The following is a 21,761-nucleotide window of genomic DNA, read 5'->3' as shown; positions in this document are numbered from 1 at the left end:
TTCGCTCGTGGTTCAACTATAGAATCCTTTCACTTGCTCGTTTTTCAATTCCACACTCGGCGTTAAAATACAACTTTGCCCCCTTGGGGATCATCCACATATTACGTCACACCAAATTTCAGGTTTTTGGACCCCTCCCCCCCCTATGTCACGCTTTTTTGTATCCCTTTAACAGGGATTGTCACATTTAGTATGACACCCCCCCCCCCCTTACACTGTGACGTAATATATGGATGACGCCACTAAAGTGACTCTAGTGCTTTCAACGCATATGTGAGTCCCGATTTGTATGTAGGTAAACATCAAATTAGTATGGACTCACATGTGCGTTTGGGGTACTGATGTGCCTACGGAATGTTTCCAAAATTCTGAAATTTTCACATAAGAAAACTTCGGAAACTTTCCATACTTTGTATGGACAATTTTATGGATGGAAACATTCCATTTCATAAATTTAAATTTCCTTCATTTTTCGTGAAAGTTTCGTGAATTTTTCAAGAGGGTGTGTAATGATTGGTATAACTTTTTTTGGTATAATAACATTTGATATAACAACATTTCGTATATATTTAAAGGATATAATCACTCATTTGACATAATTAACATTTGGTATAACCACAAAATATCTACTTTTATTTTGTATAATCATTATTTCGTATAACACTTATTTATAATAATCGTTATATGGTATAACTATCTATTGATATACGACTAGTATAATATAACTAGCAAACAGTATAAAACATTTCATGAATTAATTTTATTCTTTTTGAAGCCTTTGAAGGAATCACAGTTCTAACCTAACCTAACCTCCTTTTCTAATAGCAGTACATTATGTTTAAGGGTCACAGTTCTAACCTAGCCTAACCTATTTTTCTGGTAGCAGCGCGTTGTGTGTAGGGGTCACAGTACTAACCTAAATCTACTTTTCTGGTAAATGATGGATCTAAATTATTGTCCAATTTCTGTATAAGTGATCATACGTTCTGTTTAGTTATAAGACCTAGTTATTAATTTTCTGGGTGCCCTGAAAACCAGTGCCGCGTCTATAAGACACGGTATTCGCTGAGTGGCATCCTATTTGGTGTACTAGTTATTAAGTATTATGTACTTGTTTTTATTATGTATGCCAAATAAATATTTTCTATTCTATTCTATTCTATTCAATTGTTTTTTTTATTCTAACTGTGCTTTAGAAAGAAGTTGTGTTATACAATTTATTTTTATCGGAAATAAGCATTATACCAAAGTATGTTATAATAAATGTTATTCGAAAAAATGATCATTATATTAAATAAGAATTATATAATTTGTTAGTATATTATTTGTTGTTATATGATTCAATAATTATATCAAATTATCGTTATAACGACTAAAAATATATCAAAAAAGTTATATCGATCGATACGCACCCTTTTCAAGAAACTTAAATTTTTTTTGGAAAGTTTCCGCAACTTGAAAATCACTAGTTTGGGGCACACAGCAAAGTGTGAACCAGGCGAATGGCCAGGAAAAGAGGGTGGCAGTGAATGCGACATTATTATACGTGCTTGAGTGGTAAGGTCGAAAACATGTACACTGTGTTTTCATTGAATTCCGTTAACTTCGGCATATAGTTAAGTCCATTATAGGAGACAGAATAGCATATAGTTTTTTAAAATTCGTAGATTTTTTCTTAAAAATCCCATACACCTGCAATAGATGTTACATCAATTGCTGTTAAGAAACGGGTTTTGTGTGTTCGATATGCGATTGAGATGTCATAGTTTTGACACTTACTTAGTGTGAGTTAATTGTAAAGCCCGTTTCTCAACAGCAATTGAAGTTAACACCTATCGCAGGTGTATGGTTTTTTTTATAGAAAAAATACAAATTTAAGAAAACTAACTATGCCATTTTGTTTGCTATAATGGACCTAACTATATGCCGAAGTTAACGGAAATCAATAAAAACACGGTGTATAGTATATGTATATGTAGTTGAGTCACACAGCCATAAGAATGAATAAATATATTTTATTCTAATTAGTGAAAACGCCGCTGCAGGCAAGCTCTTCTTTCTTATGTTCGTCGAATTGGTATTCCTCGAATCTGAAATACAAAATTTTAACTTAGGAGTAGGTATGTAGTTTTTAGGTTTCCGTAGTCAACTAGGAACCCTTATAGTTTCGCCATGTCTGTCTGTCCGTCCGTCCATCCGCGGATAATCTCAGTGACCGTTAGCACTAGAAAACTGAAATTTGGTACCAATATGTATATGAATCACGCCAACAAAGTGGTAAAATAAAAAGTGGAAAAAAAATGTTTTGTAAGGGCCCCCCCCCCCCCCCCTACATATAAAGTGGCGACTGAATTTTTTTTCATTCCAACCCCAACGTGTGATATATTGTTGGATAGGTATTAAAATGAATAAGGGTTTACTAAAATCGTTTTTTGATAATATTAATATTTTCGGAAATAATCGCTCCTAAAGGAAAAAAAGTGTCCCCCCCCCCTTTAACTCTTGAACTAGAACAAAAGTACAACTTTATAAAGACTTTCTAGGAAAATTGTTATGAACTTAATAGGTTAAGTAGTTTTTGAGAAAAATACGGAAAACTACGGAACCCTACACTGAGCGTGGCCCGACACGCTCTTGTCCGGTTTTTCTTTATTTTATTAATAACTCGATAACCGTTAGTTAAGACGCTAGTTTCTTAGAGAAATTAATTGTATTTGATCTAAAGAACCTTTGCAGTTAACCCCTTAATAGACTGTAATCAGTTTGACATATACTTACAAATAAAACACTTTGGACTTTGGACTTTGGATAGAGCAGGGCAGGGGGCATATATTTACCACCATAGTTTAGACTTTATTTGACAATTTGACAGAATTCAAATTTGACTAAGTAGTTTCCGAAATTCTTCTGCCCAATTAAGGGTTAACGGAATTCGATAAAAACACGGTGTATATCTTTAAATCAAAACCAAGACTTACCTCTCCAAAGGTGGGCTGAGGAAATGCCTGAAGTTCCTGGGCATCACCATATCAGCCTGGTTCTTGCTGACGTCGGCTATGTACTCCTCTACATCACAGATCATTTCTTCCGGAACCGGCGGCCCGATACCAGGTACAGCGTATACCACTATGATCTACAATCAAAATAATGTGTCTGATACAATAATTTTTAAAATAACCTATATAGCGGGACAGTGTCACACGCTATACCTATTAGGGTGGAGCGAAAAAACACTTTTTCCCCTCACTAGCTCGGAAACACGTGTTTTGTCCTTTAATACCAGCGGGTAAAAACGCATTTTATCCACTAGTGGGTAAAGTAATTTGACCTTGAATAAAGTCAAATTAACTGCTTTAAAATTGATAAAAGTAGGTGAATTTAGAAATAAAGATGATTTACCACCTGTGGAACTACTGGAAGCAGTGATAAACGCATTTTTTGCGTTGTAGTTTCCTCGCTATAGTGAGGGGAAAAGTTTTGTGTTACACTCGGGTGCAAATGTATTTTACTTCTCGTGTGTTAAAAAACTCGCAAGTTCAGGATTCTATCCTCGAACCACTCGCTTCGCTCGTGGTTCAACTATAGAATCCTTTCACCTGCTCGTTTTTCAATTCCACACTCGGCGTTAAAATACAACTTTGCCCCCTTGTATAACAAATAACTATTCTGGAATTAGCTCAATTGGCAAACCTAATAGTTATATCAATCAATGACCCTTAGTGCGTTTTCACATTATCCGATCCGATATCGGATGTCGGAAGGATTTCAATAGAAAAAATCGAAGATGGCGCCTGTAATGTATGGGATATCGGTCCGATATCCGATATCGGATCGGATAATGTGAAAACGCACTTAGTCTATGAAACCTTTGTACGAATTTTCAGCTTTTTAAATAAACATCTTCAGCCTCCGCATTGGGTTTGAAATTTTGAAAATCTCATACAAACCTGAAAATTCAACTTTCAGATAAAAAATAAATTTTGGCAGTGTTATGTTTAGTATATTTTATGTTATTGATACATATCATTATGTGGTGACGGGTTAAGAATTTCACCACCCCCTTTCTTCCCGTGGGTGTCATAGAAGGTGACTATGGGATATGGGTTAAATTGTGGCGTAGGCGAGAGGCTGGCAACCTGTCACTGCAATGTCACAGTTTCGTTTTCTTTCAACCCCTTATTTGCCAAGAGTGGCACTGAAGCTTTAGTAGTTTCATGTGTTCTGCCTACCCCTTTATGGTATACAGGCGTGATTGTATGTATGTATGTATCATTATAAGAAACTACTAAAAGTTGCGAAAATAACATCAAAAATCGCCAATGTTCGCCTAGTTTCAGTACATTGGCCAAAATAGCCGCTAACATATTAATAGTTATTTGTTATACAAGGGGGCAAAGTTGTATTTTAACGCCGAGTGTGGAATTGAAAAACGAGCAAGTGAAAGGATTCTATAGTTGAACCACGAGCGAAGCGAGTGGTTCGAGAATAGAATCCTGAACTTGCGAGCTTTTTAACACACGAGAAGTAAAATACATTTGCACCCGAGTGTAACACAAAACTTTTCCCCTCACTATAGCGAGGAAACTACAACGCAAAAAATGCGTTTATCACTGCTTCCAGTAGTTCCACAGGTGGTAAATCATCTTTATTACTAGATTCACCTACTTTTATCAATTTTAAAGCAGTTAATTTGACTTTATTCAAGGTCAAATTACTTTACCCACTAGTGGATAAAATGCGTTTTTACCCGCTGGTATTAAAGGACAAAACACGTGTTTCCGAGCTAGTGAGGGGAAAAATATAATTCCTGGCATCGGTTTAGTATTTTTATAAAATTCGAGATGGCAAAGAGGATCGAGTATTAGAGAGTTACTGTCGAAGTAAAATTTGTAATCACAGTGCATAGACTGCCACCTCTTGACACAGGTTTAAAACTTTCGAAGCTCAGTTTTTAACCCCCGACGCAAAAACGAAGGGGTGTTATAAGTTTGACGTGTCTGTCTGTCTGTGGCATCGTAACTCCCGAACGGATGAACCAATTTGGATTTAATTTTTTTTGTCTGAAGTCTGAGTAAGTCGGGAGTGTTCTTAGCCATGTTTCATGAAAATCGGTCCACTATGCCAGAGTCGGGGGTTTTTCCAAAATTTTAATTTTGTGGTTATGACAATTTGGCCCATATTCTTAGCTTGATATGTTTTAAAATGTCAAATGTTAATATTAGCGCCATCTAGCTGAGCGTACTCCAAAAGTGTAATGCCATCTAGGCCACCGTACCTTTTTCTGTATGGTACTGAGGTACGTTTTTTTCTTAGACTTTATCTGTCTATACGGAGTTACAGTCAGCAGCAGAAGTTCCGTAGCGGGCAAGGTGTTCACAATGATCCTAACACGCTCTTATTGTCTTAAAAATAAGATCGTGTCAAGTTCATTTTGAACACCTTGCCCGCTACGGAACTTCTGCTGCTGACTGTACATGTGTCTTTGGAGATGGCAACTCTGAACGTTAAACGTTTAACGCTGTCAGTTGAAAGTCGCATTAGAAGTTTCACTTTAAAAAAAAATCTCACCTCAGGAATAGGAAGTTCCTCTTCCTCAACCTCTTCTTCCTCTGGCACGATGATATCCATATTCTCCTCCAGGAAATCGTAGAGTAGAGTCCTCACCATCGCCACTTCTTCTGGCTTAGCCTGTAATAGTACATTACGATACAAGTGCGTAAAAAAGGAAGTTCGAAACGAGTGGAGATAAATTAAAACACGACCGAAGGTAGTGTTTTAAATCGACACGAGTTACGAATTTCCTTTTCGTACGTGTATCGTACGACGTTTTTCAGTACAGATGAGCCTCCGAAGTTTCGACCTGGCATATAATGAACCACTTCTCGCACTAGTGCGTAAAAAACCGGCCAAGAGCGTGTCGGGCCACGCTCAGTGTAAAAAACTTTGGTGATTTTTTTCATATTTTTTAAACATATGGTTCAAAAGTTGTACTGAAAAATTATCAAAAATATAGTTTAGATGGCAGCTTTTATCGTTAACGATAGTTTCCTCGGCTAATACTAACAAAATCTCAATTAGGCACTAGCCCCACCGCCCGCGACCGCGGCGCCTCAGGCAGGGTCACTACCGATACCGACTGCGCCAGACCGGTCGTCCAACTATTGACGGCATTTAGTCCAGAATCAACTAAAGGTGTAGCGCCATCTTTGACGATCGGTCTTGCCTAGCGAGTAGTAACCCTGCCTGCTACACCGCGTTCCCGGGTTCGAACCGGTAAGGGCATTTATTTGTGTGATGAACGCAGATATTTTTTCCTGAGTCATGGATGTTTTCTATGTATATATAAGTATTTGTATATTATATATATCGTTGTCTGAGTACCTGCAACACAAGCCTCCTTGAGCTTACCGTGGGATTCAGTTAATCTGTGTAAGAATGTCCTATAATATTTATTTATTTTATCTAGTTGACCGTATATTTTTCTTGATGCGAGGTATGTTTTTTCTTAGACTATATCTGTCTATACCGAGTTATATACGTCTTTGATGTTATTCAGTAAACCGTCCCTCTCAATTTTCTATTCAAATAAAACCTAAGAAATGCTTTCCATACCTTCTTCTTCTTCAAATCAGGGTCTGGCAGAACAGCGATCTGCTCATCGATATAGTCCATGATCTCCTTCTCAATGTGCTGTACGATGAACTCTCCGCTGGTGATGGACATTTGACGACCAGCGACCATTCCTGGGGACAATCACAACTCTTTATTACAGGAATCCCAATAGCATTCAGGAGCAAGGAAGACCCTTGGCAAGAATGGAAAGACCACAGATATAGGCACTGGCCTTGTAGCCGAACGTCGTTTCTCCGACGCGAAACGAAAACGAAACGCTGCGAAAGGTAGTCTGGCTATGTCGCGCCAATACGCAAGAGCGATAGATATAGATCTCTACGAGCGTTTCGTTTCGTGAGCGTTTGCGCATTCAGCTAGGCACGCTGGTCTTTTACTTTTGCAAGAATCCTATAAAATTTGACCATTTACCGCTGCGTTTCTCAGAACTATTATGTGCGAATTGTCGTTTGATATTTGCCAGTCGCTTTTCGGTGTTAAATCATCGTGAGGAAACCGGACTAATCCCAATAAGGCCTAGTTGTCCTTCGGGTTGGAAGGTCAGATGGCAGTCGCTTTCGTAAAACAAAAGTGGATTGAGTATTATAGAGAGTTACTGTCAAAGTAAAATATGTAGTCACAGTGCATAGATTGCTATCTCTCGACACAAGCTTAAAACTTTAAAGCTTCAATTTTGACAATGTGGCCCATATTCTCAGTTTGATATGTGTTAAAAATGTTAAAATGTCAAATATTAATATTAGCGCCATCTAGCTGAGTGTCCGTACCCTCCTACCGTACCTTTTTCTATATGGCTCTGAGGTACGTTTTTTTCTTAGATTGTAGCTGTCTATACGGAGTTACATATGTCTTTGGTAAAACTAAACCTACGCTAAAGCATGGGACTGGTTGTCAAAGCGGACCCCAGGCTCCCGTGAGCTGTGGTCAACGCCGGGATAATGCAAGGGGAGTGATGATGACCATCATTCAACAATAGGCGAGACGATTAAAAAAAACTAATTAGTCCGTTAGACCGTTTTCACATTATCCGATCCGATATCGGATGTCGGAAGGATTTCAATAGAAAAAATCCAAGATGGCGCCTGTAATGTAGGAGATATCGGTCCGACATCCGATATCGGATCGGATAATGTGAAAACGCACTCAGTTAGATTATCAAAGAATTTTAAACACGTATTTTTTCTTTTTTCTCGTAAACGAAAAATGACGACGGTACAGTGCGTTGAAGTTTCGCGTGACGTCACGCCTATTAGGTATTAATTTTTACATTAGAAGTGACGTCACAAGCCCCCACTCCGGAACTTTGATGCTCTATATCTTTGTATTTTTTAATTAATTAGAAAAAGCGAAAAATATGTGTTCAGTATTTTTGGACGATCTAATTGACGGACTAAACAGAATGCCATTTTTTATGTAGTCGTCATCCCTATTCAAGGGACTAACCAAGATCGTAGTTCGCCAGCTTGAACTTGTCCACAATCCGAGCTATATCCTCGAAGGTCTGTTCCAGATCTGCCAGTCTTTGTGCGCGTGCCGCAAACAACTGGATAAAAGGACAGGAAGGTTAGGGACAGGAAAGGCAGGTTACTAGGAACAGGTAGAAGTTGTGGAGCGTCTACAAGATCTTTACTAACTTGCCTGTTTTAGAGTTTATTTTATTTTATTCATTTTTGGGCCTCAACAGCAATACAAGTAAAACAAATGCTTAGGTATGTTAAAAAAATACTAACTTCCATTCCAATCTCAAATTTTTATATAGGTATGTGTTAGAAAAAACTGTTACCGTCGGCCGTAGCTTGAGAACTCAGAGTGTGATAGAGAGATTTTCAAGCGTCTGACAAAGGTTACAAGTCGCGGAAATGGTCAGGACATAACATGATGATTATCAATTTCTAGAAGTATTTTCTAACACATATATAAAAATTAACCTAGAGAATTTAAGGAAAGTTAGTATTTTTCAAAAAAACCTTGTAGCAAAAAAATGGCCGATGGGCCCAACTAGCGAATATGCAGACATTAAACGTCGATACTAACTATACATTATGCCAAAGTTTCATCCTTGAGGAAATTAGGAATGTCTCGTGGCTCCGGGCTCTAATAATCATTATTAACTCCTTCAATCATTATTAACTCCTTCAATCATAATTAACTCCTTCAATCAAATCTTGTGTATCTACATCCTCTTTTATCTCCTAACCAAATAATATTTGTCTATAGTTACTGTCTTCCTGCATAAATATAAGAATTATTAACTTTTTCGATCAAATCTTGTATATATTCTTCGTGCTCAGCCTCTTGTTTCGTCTCTTCTCTACAAACAAGTTATCTTTATCTATCATAACTGTCTATTTCTACATAACTATAATCAAAATTAACTTCTTCAATCCTATCTTGTATATCTGCATCCTATCTTATCTTCTTAATCAAATAATATTTGTCTCTTGTTACTGTCTATTTCTACATAATTATAAGAAATATTAACTTCATTAATCATATCTTGTGTATGCTCAGATTATTCTCTACGCTCATGTCTACAAACACAATATTTAACTATCAATACTGTCTATTTCTACATCATTATCATTAATTTCTACTTTTATATCTTGTATATATTTCTAATCTTTACAAACAAATAATCTGTACCTATCATTACTGTCTATTTCTACATAACTATAATCAATATTAACTTCTTCAATCCTATCTTGTACATCTGCATCATCTCTTATCTCCTAATCAAATAATATTTGTCTCTTGTTACTGTCTATTTCTACATAATTATAAGAAATATTAACTTCATTAATCATATCTTGTATGTCTTCCTCGTGCTCAACTTCTTGTTTAGTCTCTTCTTCTCCTCCTGGTTCCTTCTCTTGTTCTTCTAAAGCCTCTTCTTCAATTGGAGGTTCACCTATGTGTATTAATATTTTCATAAGACTGTTTTCTTTTTATATTTACATACTTGTAAATAATTGTTTATTATTGCATGCCTTGCTTGGTAGAACACAAGAGCTGCTTTTCAATGTAATCATCTTATGTAATCTCACTATGTTCTTGCAATAAACTATTGACTATTGACTATATTATTTACCGAACGGAGCACAGATTCCCTTTTCAAATTTTATGTCTTCATAATCTCCGCTACAAGTCTCATGAAATGTATAATTATATTTAGTCAATAGGGACTAAAAACTATTAAATTTCGTTCGATTTGAAATAAATACGTATTTTAATAAAATTCAGTTTCACTTTTTTTAATATACTATGTTGGTGGCAAACAAGCATACGATCCGCCTGGTGCAAAGCTGGTGCAAACCCATGGACGCCTGCAACTCGAGGGGTATCACAAGCGCGTTGCCAACCCATTAGAAACTTATACACTCATTTTGCTATGTTAAGTACACAGCAAAAAGGAGTGTACAAGTTCCAAGGAGGGTTCGGGTTGCCGACGACTAAAATGACAATAGACGGAACAAATTAGTTCCGTAGGTCCTTCCATCGCCAGTACACCGCACCTTCGTTGAGCTCTGGCAGCCTTACTCACCGGCAGGAACACAACACTATGAGTAGGGTCTAATAGTGCTATTTGACTGCGGTCTTGTAAGGCGGAGGTATCTGCTCTAGATTCAAGTGAGATGATATCCCTTGCGTGCCCTACCACACAAAGCGGAATATCATTCGCTATGCCCTACGTCCTACATACAATACATTACAACACTACTTTCTGAAAGGTTTGCCTCTTACGACTTTAGACTATGCTAGTCAAAACTAGTTAACAATACATATTAGGTACTGAATTATACTTGCTACTGATGTATCGGAAAAAGTAATAGAGATAAAATTTTGAATACAAGAAAAATGGTAAGTAAAAGAAAAGATGGAGAATTATCATGTGAGGAATCTATGCTGATTAAACATAAGAAGATCATACCATACCATCCCATATATTAAAATGCGATGCATACACTACACCACACATAGATGGCGCCACAAAAAGATATCTTGTAGCTTTCGATTATACTTGTAGATGGCGTTAAGTGTCAATTTCGACATTGATTTATGGCTCAAAAGTGACACTTAATGCCAATCTACAAATAATCGACGGCAACAAGGCATTTTTGGTGGCGCCATCTATGTGTGGTGTAGTGTATGCGCGTTCTTAAGCAGTCGCATTTTAATGTATGGGATGGTATCTTCTTATATTTAATCTAAGTATGGTGAGAGATAATAATGAGTTTCTGGGCTATATATAGAATAGAGTACAAAGACGGCAAATGAATAAGATAAAATAAACTTTTTAACAAAAAATAAAACCGCCTCAAAAATATGTTTAAAAAGCCAAAATAAGGGTGGGGCAAACAGGCAATAGCAAGGCGACGAACAGGTCTGGTACCGACTACAAAAATAATTGATTTGTTTATAATTTGGATGTTTAGCTTATTGCAATACGATAAGAAATCTGAATTGAAAGGTTTATTATTTTTGGCTTTTTAGTTTCTCCGTGTTTTGTAACGCGCTTATTTTTGAAGGCGGTTTTATTTTTTGTTAAAAAGTTTATTTATTTGTTGATTTTTAGTGGTTCCTAGTGATATTATATGTATCAGTCCGAATACATGTACAGTAGTGAAAGAATTATCCTTTAACTCCTAACCATTGAGGAGTTGACCTTCCATCATCAGCTCAGTTGATTTTTAGTGGTTCCTAGTGATATTATATGTATCAGTCCGAATACATGTACAGTAGTGAAAGAATTATCCTTTAACTCCTAACCATTGAGGAGTTGACCTTCCATCATCAGCTCAGCCACATAAAATTATTACCATCAGACGTAAATACTGGTGTACCTTTGAAAAATAGACTAAAAACATTACATGTGCCTATAACATTTGAAGAGTTCCCTCGATTTCTCCAGGATCCCATCATCAGACCCTGACTTGGTGCCAATGGGACCATCTCGGGGTTATACCGGTTCGATTAAAAAAAAAATTTTGAAAATCGGTCCACGATTCTCGGAGATATCGAGTAACATACATACAAAAAAAAAAAAAAAAAAAAAAAAAAAAAAAACATTCAGTCGAATTGAGAACCTCCTCCTTTTTTGAAGTCGGTTAAAAATGCAAACTTGATTAGTGAACATTAGATAAAGTAGAAAAACACACCAGGAAAAGGATTAACCCCTCAATCGCCTTGTTCCAAAGAAGTAATTAAGATATTGAAGGTTATTAAATGCAGTAGCAAATTTTTGACAACGGCGCTCCAGGTTACGAACTGTTATTCGTCATTTACAGGGTCGTGCATAGATCTTTAAAACCCTACATAAAAAACTATTCCCTAAAGCCAGCCCTTGCCGGCTTACCGCGTATGCGCGCAGTTACGAAATAATTGGTAACGCATTGTTAGGCTCTGTAACCATGGCAACGCATGTTATAACGTTTCTGCGCGCGTGCGCGAGAAGCCGGCGAGGGATGGCTTTGGGCAGCTGGCTCGAGCGCCGGCAGTGCACACCTGCGTCAAAATATAGGAAACAGTGTGAATTTCGCGAAAGTTATTCTAGAAAACTATTAAAAACTAAGTGCATGGTCGTAGAAAAAGTATTGTATGCAACGGTGTTTGAGTCAAAAAATACTAGTGGCGTCTTTATTAACAATTTTCGGCTTCGTCTAAAATTCTTACCCATGTCACTCGTCTTTTTTGACCTCCTTTAAACGCTGGTTGCATAAAATACTATTAGCAAATTATACAGAATATGAAAAATTATACTAGCTACTCTTTTATGACTAAAATCTATACTAAGTACCTATACATTGTCTTTATGGTTGTAAATAAATAATTTATAAGCAAAGAAATTGTAACCGTAAAATTCAAAGGGTATTTCGTTGTCATCCTCATCCCAAACCCTGATCGGTTTGAATTCCTCTTTTGCTTCGTCATCTTCTTCTTTCGCTTTATCTGCTTTAAATAAAGTATAATTGAATAAGGCTAGTTGAACAGTATAGTAAAGAGTACTATCGTACAGTATGGCCACTCCCGCTCCCCGCTGAAAGTGCCGCCCATTCTCTCGGTTACGTCACAGTTACCGCCTGTCAAAAACGCGAACAGTCGACCTGCCATATCTCACTCATACAAGCATGGTACGCGTTCACCTACAAGAGCTTAGAATGTGTGCTAGGAACACGCCTCTTTCATATATTATATTTGATCACCAGTGTCCGAGATGTGCTAGTGGCCTAGTGGTAAGAGAATGAGTCTTTCAATCCCGATGTCGCAGGTTCATACTCAAAATCTCGGCTCGCAAAAGTTTTTGGGGACTTGTGCACGAAATCGAGCTGTCCAAATCTCAAAGCTTAATTTCGTTTCTTCTTGATTCAGAATTAATTTATGTACAAAATAACATTTTTTATTTTCAAGTTTTTTTTTCGGTGAATGAAAATATCGCGTGGAAAAAAGATTGAAAAAAAAATCTTGATCTTACCATCATCCTTTTCTTGCACTTTGGACGAACTTAGCTGCTTCATCTTTGCCTGAAAAAGTAACATATTATGTTAGATTTTTTATAATATATTTTATTCTTATTACTAAATTGTATATTTCACAGTTGGGTGAATCAACTTTTTTAACCGACTTCAAAAAAGGAGGAGGTTCTCAATTCGACTGAATGTTTTTTATTTTTTTATTTTTTTTGTATGCATGTTATTCGATATCTCCGAGAATCGTGGACCGATTTTCAAAATTTTTTTTTTGATCGAACCGGTATAACCGCGAGATGGTCCCATTGGCACCAAGTCAGGGTCTGATGATGGGATCCTGGAGAAATCGAGGGAACTCTTCAAATGTTATAGGCACATGTAATGTTTTTAGTCTATTTTTCAAAGGTACACCAGTATTTACGTCTGATGGTAATAATTTTATGTGGCTGAGCTGATGATGGAAGGTCAACTCCTCAATGGTTAGGAGTTAAAGGATAATTCTTTCACTACTGTACATGTATTCGGACTGATACATATAATATCACTAGGAACCACTAAAAATCAACAAATAAATAAACTTTTTAACAAAAAATAAAACCGCCTTCAAAAATAAGCGCGTTACAAAACACGGAGAAACTAAAAAGCCAAAAATAATAAACCTTTCAATTCAGATTTCTTATCGTATTGCAATAAGCTAAACATCCAAATTATAAACAAATCAATTATTTTTGGAGTCGGTACCAGCCTGTGTATGGTTGGGTGGGGCAAACAGGCAATAGCAAGGCGACGAACAGGTCTGGTACCGACTACAAAAATAATTGATTTGTTTATAATTTGGATGTTTAGCTTATTGCAATACGATAAGAAATCTGAATTGAAAGGTTTATTATTTTTGGCTTTTTAGTTTCTCCGTGTTTTGTAACGCGCTTATTTTTGAAGGCGGTTTTCTTGTCTCTTATTGCCATGGTTACGGTCTACGGTCCACTGAGTCACGCTGGTTTTATGCAAAATTATGCTACTGAAATTATTATTTATTTATTGATTTCTTACAATAACATTGTACATAAAACTTACAGACTACAGCCCAACACGTAATGTGTACATATAAAAACACATCTGATACAATACTTAAGTAAATTTTATTTATTAGGCAAGACATACAATTCCCGGCTGCATGCTGCATGCTTGTAGTTCATGTTTGTAGGTGGCAAATGAAGGAAAGGGCTTGTTAACACCAGAAAAATGCATGTTTATATAGTTTATCATTTTTGCATAAAACAAGCGTGACTCAGGAGACCGTAACAATGGCAATAACAGACAAGAAAAAGTTAATTAGCTCAGTTTTTTTTTTCATTTTTGAGTTTCGCAGTAGGTCTTTGACAATAAAATGTCTTAATGCATTAATGTCATACTATACCTATGTTTTAAAAAATTGTTTAAGTTTCTTGCTTTAGGTTGTGTACTAGTGCTGCACTCTGGTGGCAGAATATTGAAGTAATATCTCCATATGTAAGGAACAAAGTAGCGACCTTTTTACAAGATTACTACTACAGAAAGAGCATACAAGTAAACTAACTTCAATATCTTCATCCAGTATAGCTCTGTCTGAAATAAATAACAAATAAAATAAAATAAGGTAGGATTAGGACAAGGAAATATAGTTAAAGGGAAAATCTTATTTAGGAACTGCGTCAACTGAGCTCTAGGACCATTTCTCGAACGAATTTTAGTGTAATATTATATCAGCAATGAGTTTATTTTAAATTTTGCCCCTTATTTTAAACAAGTGAACTGGGCATTTTCGCGATGGACTGAGAGGCATCGGAAACCGGGAAGTGGGTCAAATTTAGCTTCTACGTTTTGACGCACACTAACAAGGCAAGTTGAATAAAAGCTTGTAAAATAACCTTTTCTCTCCCTCATATAATTCTCCCTCTCTATCTGCGCCGCTCGTTCTGCAGACAATGACCTTGGGACCTTCCCTATAGCCGGCAGACCAGACCTTTGGCTCAGTCGAGGGTTGGTGGTCACCGAGTCATCGACCAGGCTTATACGGCGGAGGAGACCAGCACCTTGCCAAAAGTCATCCAGGGAAGGCTGGGAACATGGATAAGGAGCAAGGACCATATTAATACGGGAGACAAAGCATACAAAAAAGCGTACCCCTAAAATGTATGAGCCTTTTAGGCTTAAAACTAGATATATGGCGCTGTTTCACAGCCCGGAAGTGGCCAAAATCATATTTCCCCCAAATATTTTTGCGTGTTTTTATGTTTTATAAGAACAAATGACATATTTCTTTATTTTACCATCATGATATCACGGCAATACACATTTTGAAAACATAAATTTGTAGGCATCATCAGTGTAGTTATGGTAGTCTTTAATAGGCGGCGCTAAAAAATCGAGGTAAGATTCTTAGCATGAAGTATGTAAATCCTGAAGGAGTAAGGAAGGATTAAGTTTTGGATAAAAACCCTATAGTCTTCGGAAAACAGGAAGTCAAAAAACCTCGGGCTCCTGTCTTAAACCCGAAGAACGTTATCCCGTTGTCTGAGTATCGACAATACAAGCCTTCTTGAGCTTACCGTGAGATTCGGTTAATCTGTGTAAGAATGTCCTATAATATTTATCTTATACCTACCTTTAAACGAGCAATTCTTGCTTTTTTTTGTATTTATAACTTGTTTTTTAGGGTTCCGTAGTCAACTAGGAACCCTTATAGTTTCGCTATGTCTGTCTGCCCGTCCGTCCGTCCGTCCGTCCGTCCGTCCGCGGATAATTTCAGTAACCGTAAGCACTAGAAAGCTGAAATTTAGTACGAATATGTATATCAATCACGCCAACAAAGTGCAAAAATAAAAAATGGAAAAAAGTGTTTTATTAGGGTACCCCCCCCTACATGTAAAGTGGGGGTTGATTTTTTTTTCATTCCAACCCCAACGTGTGATATATTGTTGGATAGGTATTTAAAAATGAATAAGGGTTTACTAAGATCGTTTTTTGATAATATTAATATTTTCGGAAATAATCGCTCCTAAAGGAAAAAAAAGTGCGTCCCCCCCCCTCTAACTTTTGAACCATAAGTTTAAAAAATATAAAAAAAATCACAAAAGTAGAACTTTATAAAGAATTTCTAGGAAAATTATTTTGAACTTAATAGGTTTAGTAGTTTTTGAGAAAAATACGAAAAACTACGGAACCCTACACTGAGCGTGGCCCGACACGCTCTTGGCCGGTTTTTATCAAAAGACGCGATGTAATAAAATAAAACCGAGCGAAGCTTGGTCGCCCAGATATTTTGTTTATTTATATGCTAACTTACATCGACAGTAGTTTCACTGAGTGTTTCCTCTTCTTCTATTTCCTCTTCTTCCGGTCTTGGTGTCTCTCCTGAAAAAAGAACAGTATAATTTTTAACAATTTATTTATATATCGTATGGTGTGTAATTAGAACCGTAATTATTTTGTAAGGCTCATGAACTTTGCTCTTTTCTTGGACTTCTTTGCTTGGACTATTACCACGGCCTAATAGTGTCTATGATTGTTCGAATTAAATTTAAGACCATCTATTGTAATACCATGGAAAATCAATAAATGAATATGAATATACCCTACCTTCTCTATACCCGTTGACGTATCTTATATCCTTGGAGGCGTCCATCCTCGCCAGGAAGAAGTACATATTCAGGAAGTCGTCAGCGGGGATAGCGGCTGAACCGCCGTCTGGCTCCTTGGTTAGGACTTCGCAGAGGAGGATCATGGTGTAAGTCAGATTCTAGAACAAAAAAAACTTCCTGTGAGGTTCCTGAGAATGATAAGGGGAAAAATACAATAACTTTTTTGCAAAAATATCATTTTTTGAACGAGTTTTTATCGCCGACTGTACCTTTACTTTCAACAGTCATCTACTGCTCTCCGAGACGTTTCTAAAAACCCCTTACTCGATGGGGATACGACGTTTCATGACAGAGTTCCTATGACCACCTTTCTGCTCCATCATCAGATCAGCTCCATGGTTCCATAATATTGCATTGTCACGTGATTTACATATGCGTGCAAAATTTCAATCGGAAACCGGGAAGTGGGTCAAATTTAGCTTCTACGTTTTGACCCAAACTAACATACTAACAAGACAAGTTAAATAAGAGCTTGTAATAATACAAGTAAAATATGTTTTGCTCTATGTCAGAGATTTTTCAAAATTTAAATTTTGTATTGTGCCTATTGTATTTACAAGTTTTTCTTGGCCGTCTTTAGGTACTTTAGTCAGCATTCCACCTGCAACAGCTATAAAATGCAGCAGTAGTACGTAGTCCTGTCTCTTGTACACCTCACACAGGCAGAACATTCTTCTCAGCTCATTAGGAGCCAGGCAGAATCAGAAAAAGAACAAAATATTCCTGCAGACTTGATAAAGATTTACCTTAGTCAGCATTCCACCTGCAACAGCTATAAAATGCAGGAGTGGGACGTAGTCCTGCCTCTTGTACACCTCACACAGGCAGAAGATTCGTCTCAACTCGTTGGGGTCAAGACAGAAGCCACGCCAGGCTTTCCTGATCAGGTAGAGTGGGAGGTTTTTGCCCATGTGTTGCAACTGGAAAAAATACAATATCCATACTAATGTTATAAATGGGAATGTGTGTTTGTTTGTCCGTCTTTCACGGCAGACGGAGCTACGAATTGACGTAATTTTTTAAGCGAAGATAATTGAAGTTCCCTAAAATGGGGGGGTGGAAGTTTGCTGGGAGCATTCCTCAATTTACGCAAATTTATCGAGAACGAAGCAGCAGGAAATATAGTTATTTGTTTTACAAGGGGGCAAAGTTGTTGTTTAACCGCACGTGCCAATATTGATACCCAATTGAGTTCCAATATTTACTCGCTACGCCTGCGGTTCAAAAAGTGGCATCTTGAACGTTGCGAGGCTTTCAAGGCACGAAGGTTAAACAAACTTTGCCACCGAGTGAAACACAAAAATTTTCACCACATCAACACTATGAAAATATGAATTGTAGAACATCAAAATAAATAAAATACAATCAATCAATTCAATTCAATCAATTAAAGTTCAATTTAATTAATGTTTATGATTTAAAATCATCATTTGTACGTGAATTCCAACACCCAGCTTTACACATCAAGTTAAGATTTGTATGAAATTATTACTTTATACTCTTGTGGATGAAATGCGTTTTCGAATAACAAAGAAAGCCTTTATCAGTTGGTGTGGTGAAAAAGCTTAGGTATACATACCTGATGAGCAATGACCTTCAGACAGCCACGTGTGAGGCCTCCCTCGGTACTGTAGATGGGGTATTCGAGCCTCAACTTGACAGGTGGTGGAATGTTTTCGGCCAACGCCTTGAAATATTCGAAGGACCAGCGAAGGAGGTCGTATGGCTGGGTTTTGATGGCCGCTAAAAAAAAAAAACATTATAAGTATTAGTATTAGTATTAGTAGTATAACTGGACAAGTACCCATACACGAAGAAATCCAGACGCGGAAATGGCATTGGATTGGACACATCCTCAGAAAACCTGATACCCACCTATCCAAAATGGCCCTCACCTGGAATATACCCGGCAAGCGGAAACCATGCCGCCCTAAATCGACCTGGCAGGCAATTATGGTCGCGCGATAAATGATAAAACATCTGGCCGTCCCTATCGCACTTACTAATAGTGCGATAGGGACGGCCTGATATTTTATCGTCTATCGCGCGACTATGCTTCCCGTGCTCGTTCAGTTCAGCAGGAGCTCAGGGTGCTAGGCATGGGGTGGGAGGAGGTTGCCCAAACTGCCCAAGACCGGAGTAAATGGAGAAATATGATTCGAGCCCTACACCCCAGCAGAGGGTAACAGGATGTAAAGAAAGAGAAGATGATTTAAGTATTAGAGTAAGGAGTGTACGCTCATATTACGGCCCAGCCACGACATTGGTCTAAGCGTGATAGCGGTGAGCGGCGGCATAAATACATACTTATATACATAGAAAACATCCATGACTCAGGAACAAATATCTGTGCTCATCACACAAACAAATGCCCTTACCGGGATTCGAACCCAGGACCGCGGCTTAGCAGGCAGGGTCACTACCAACTACGCCAGACCGGTCGTCAAATGGTAGTTTCCGTAAGGAAATCCAATAGTAACAACGAATATTTGTCTACTATGACATCAAAAAATCACGTTATCACGGGCCAGACGGCGTATCCATATAAATATAAATAAATAAATAAATAAATATTGGGGACACCTTACACAGATCAACCTAGCCCCAAACTAAGCAAAGCTTGTACTATGGGTGCTAAGCGACGATATACATACTTATATAGATAAATATATACTTATATACATAGAAAACATCCATGACTCAGGAACAAGTATCTGTGCTCATCACACAAATAAATGCCCTTACCGGGATTCGAACCCAGGACCGCGGCTCAGCAGGCAGGGTCACTACCGACTGAGCCAGACCGGTCGTCGAATATTACCGTTTCTACTTGACATCCCGCTATGTGGCATCCAAATCCCCGATCAATGGAAATGATTCATGGACTAGAAGTTAAAAATCATACCTTTGCAAAACCTCTTCAAGATGTAAGGGAATTTCGGAGGGATCACAATCTGCTGTGAGCAGTACATCTGCTCGACTAGCTCCGGCATCTTGATTTATTTGACCTGAAAATAAAGATAAAAATAAACAAACCTAACCACAAAATTAAAATTTTGAAAAAACCCCCGACCGCGACATAGTAGACCGATTTTCATGAAACTTGTCTAAGAACACTCCCGACTAACTCAGCTTTCAGACAAAAAAAAACAAATCTAAATCAGTTCATCCGTTCGGGAGCTACGATGCCACAGACAGACACACACACAGACAGACAGACAGACACGTCAAACTTATAACACCCCGTCGTTTTTGCGTCGGGGGTTAATAAATAAATAGATAAATAACCTAACCACAAAATTAAAATTTTGAAAAAACCCCCGACCGCGACCTTGTGGACCGATTTTCATGAAACATGGCTAAGAACACTCCCGACTAACACAGCTTTCAAATAAAAAAAACTAAATCGAAATCGGTTCATCCATCCAGGAGCTACGATGCCACAGACAGACACACACACAGACAGACAAACAGACAGACAGACAGACAGACAGACAGACAGACAGACGGACAGACAGACAGACAGACACGTCAAACTTATAACACCCCGTCGTTTTTTCGTCGGGGGTTAAAAAAGTTAAATGTACCTATACTTCTATGTCTTAGATCTCTTAACTTAACATATATATTATCATACAGCTTTCCAAAATAATATAAAACTAGTGGTTGCTCGCGGCTTCGCTCGCGTTAGAAAGAGACAGAAAGTAGCCTATGTCACTCTCCATCTCTTCAACTATCTCCAGTTAAAAAAATCACGTCAATTCGTCACTCCGTTCTGCAGTGAAAGACGGACAAACAAACAGACACACACACACTTTCCCATTTATAATAGTAGTATGGATCAGACCAAGTTAACTAGGCGTGCCATTTACGATGACAAATTCCCATAAATTATATGACGTTTATGATGACAATCCTTCACTTGGTATATTTATTTTGGGTGTGTAATGATTAGTATAACTTTTTTTGGTATAGTAACATTTGATATAACAACATTTGGTATATATCTGGAGGGTATAATTACTCATTTGACATAATTAACATTTGGTATAACCACAAAATATCTACTTTTATTTTGTATAATCATTATTTCGTATAACACTTATTTGTAATAACCGTGGTGTGGTATAACTATCTATTGATATACGACTAGTATAATATAACTAGGAAACAGTATAAAACATTTCATGAATTAATTTTATTATTTTTTGAAGGGATCACAGTTCTAACCTAACCTAACCTACTTTTCTGATAGCAGTACGTATGTTTAAGGGTCAGAGTTCTAACCTAACCTGTTTGTCTGGTAACAGCGCGTTGTGTGTAAGGGTCACAGTTGTAACCTAATCTACTTTTCTGGTAAATGATGGATCTAATTTATTGTGCAATTCTAACTGGGCTTCAGAAATAATTTGTGTTATACAATTTATTTATTATAGGAAATAAGCATTATATTCAAAGTATGTTATAATAAATGTTATTCGAAAAAAATATCATTATATTAAATAAGAATTATACAATTTGTCAGTATCTTATTTGTTGTTATTGGGACCGTGCGCGACGACAACGCCACGTGACAGGTGACCATTATGGACAATATTGTCGCCGCGGTCAAGCGAGAAGTAAGTAAACATTGTGAAAAAAATTAATGAAATCTTGTGTTATTTTACTATATTAGACAATTTTGGACGATGGTGGTTATAACATTATCGCCAATAACATTAAAATTGTTATTTTCAGTGAGAAAGTAACAAACTGGTGACTAGAACGGGGTTTCGTGCCATCACTTACGAAATCATTTTCCGACCCGAGGCGATTATTAATTGCAAGAAATTGGTGCTAGCTGGGCATTTTATAGAAATTGAAGACATTATTCCACCATTTGTACTTATGTGCAATAAAGTATAAATAAATCATTGGCTTTTGAAATTGTTGATCAGTTCACTGCTATGCTATGTCATTTTCATAGGCTAACTGTAGGTATTATTTT

At 37.3% G+C, this 21,761-nt stretch overlaps 1 protein-coding gene across 4 annotated transcripts; it reads right to left on the bottom strand.

Annotated features, from left to right (window-relative positions):
• Window positions 1-1,923: 1,923 nt before the first annotated feature.
• Window positions 1,924-19,806, bottom strand: LOC125240346. 4 transcript variants are annotated; one of them, XM_048148239.1, is made up of 15 exons: window positions 19,680-19,806; window positions 18,354-18,517; window positions 17,521-17,694; window positions 16,713-16,872; window positions 16,420-16,487; window positions 15,002-15,191; window positions 14,671-14,699; window positions 13,100-13,148; window positions 12,481-12,579; window positions 9,423-9,538; window positions 8,074-8,173; window positions 6,613-6,743; window positions 5,569-5,688; window positions 2,979-3,133; window positions 1,924-2,090 (listed from the first exon to the last, which is right to left on the bottom strand). In XM_048148239.1, exons 1-15 carry the CDS (start codon window positions 19,765-19,767, stop codon window positions 2,021-2,023), a joined length of 1,713 nt encoding a protein of 570 aa, XP_048004196.1. In that variant the 5' UTR covers window positions 19,768-19,806; the 3' UTR covers window positions 1,924-2,020. The 4 variants fall into 4 exon arrangements, with proteins under 4 accessions (XP_048004196.1, XP_048004197.1, XP_048004198.1 ...); XM_048148240.1 differs by having other exon boundaries at window positions 12,481-12,576; XM_048148241.1 differs by lacking the exons at window positions 14,671-14,699; window positions 15,002-15,191.
• Window positions 19,807-21,761: the final 1,955 nt, after the last annotated feature.

The sequence above is a fragment of the Leguminivora glycinivorella genome, chromosome 27 (genome assembly GCF_023078275.1).
Source record: "Leguminivora glycinivorella isolate SPB_JAAS2020 chromosome 27, LegGlyc_1.1, whole genome shotgun sequence".
NCBI lineage: Eukaryota > Metazoa > Arthropoda > Insecta > Lepidoptera > Tortricidae > Leguminivora > Leguminivora glycinivorella.
Note: the sequence above shows the minus strand (reverse complement) of the source record. Positions and strands in the feature narration are given on the sequence as shown.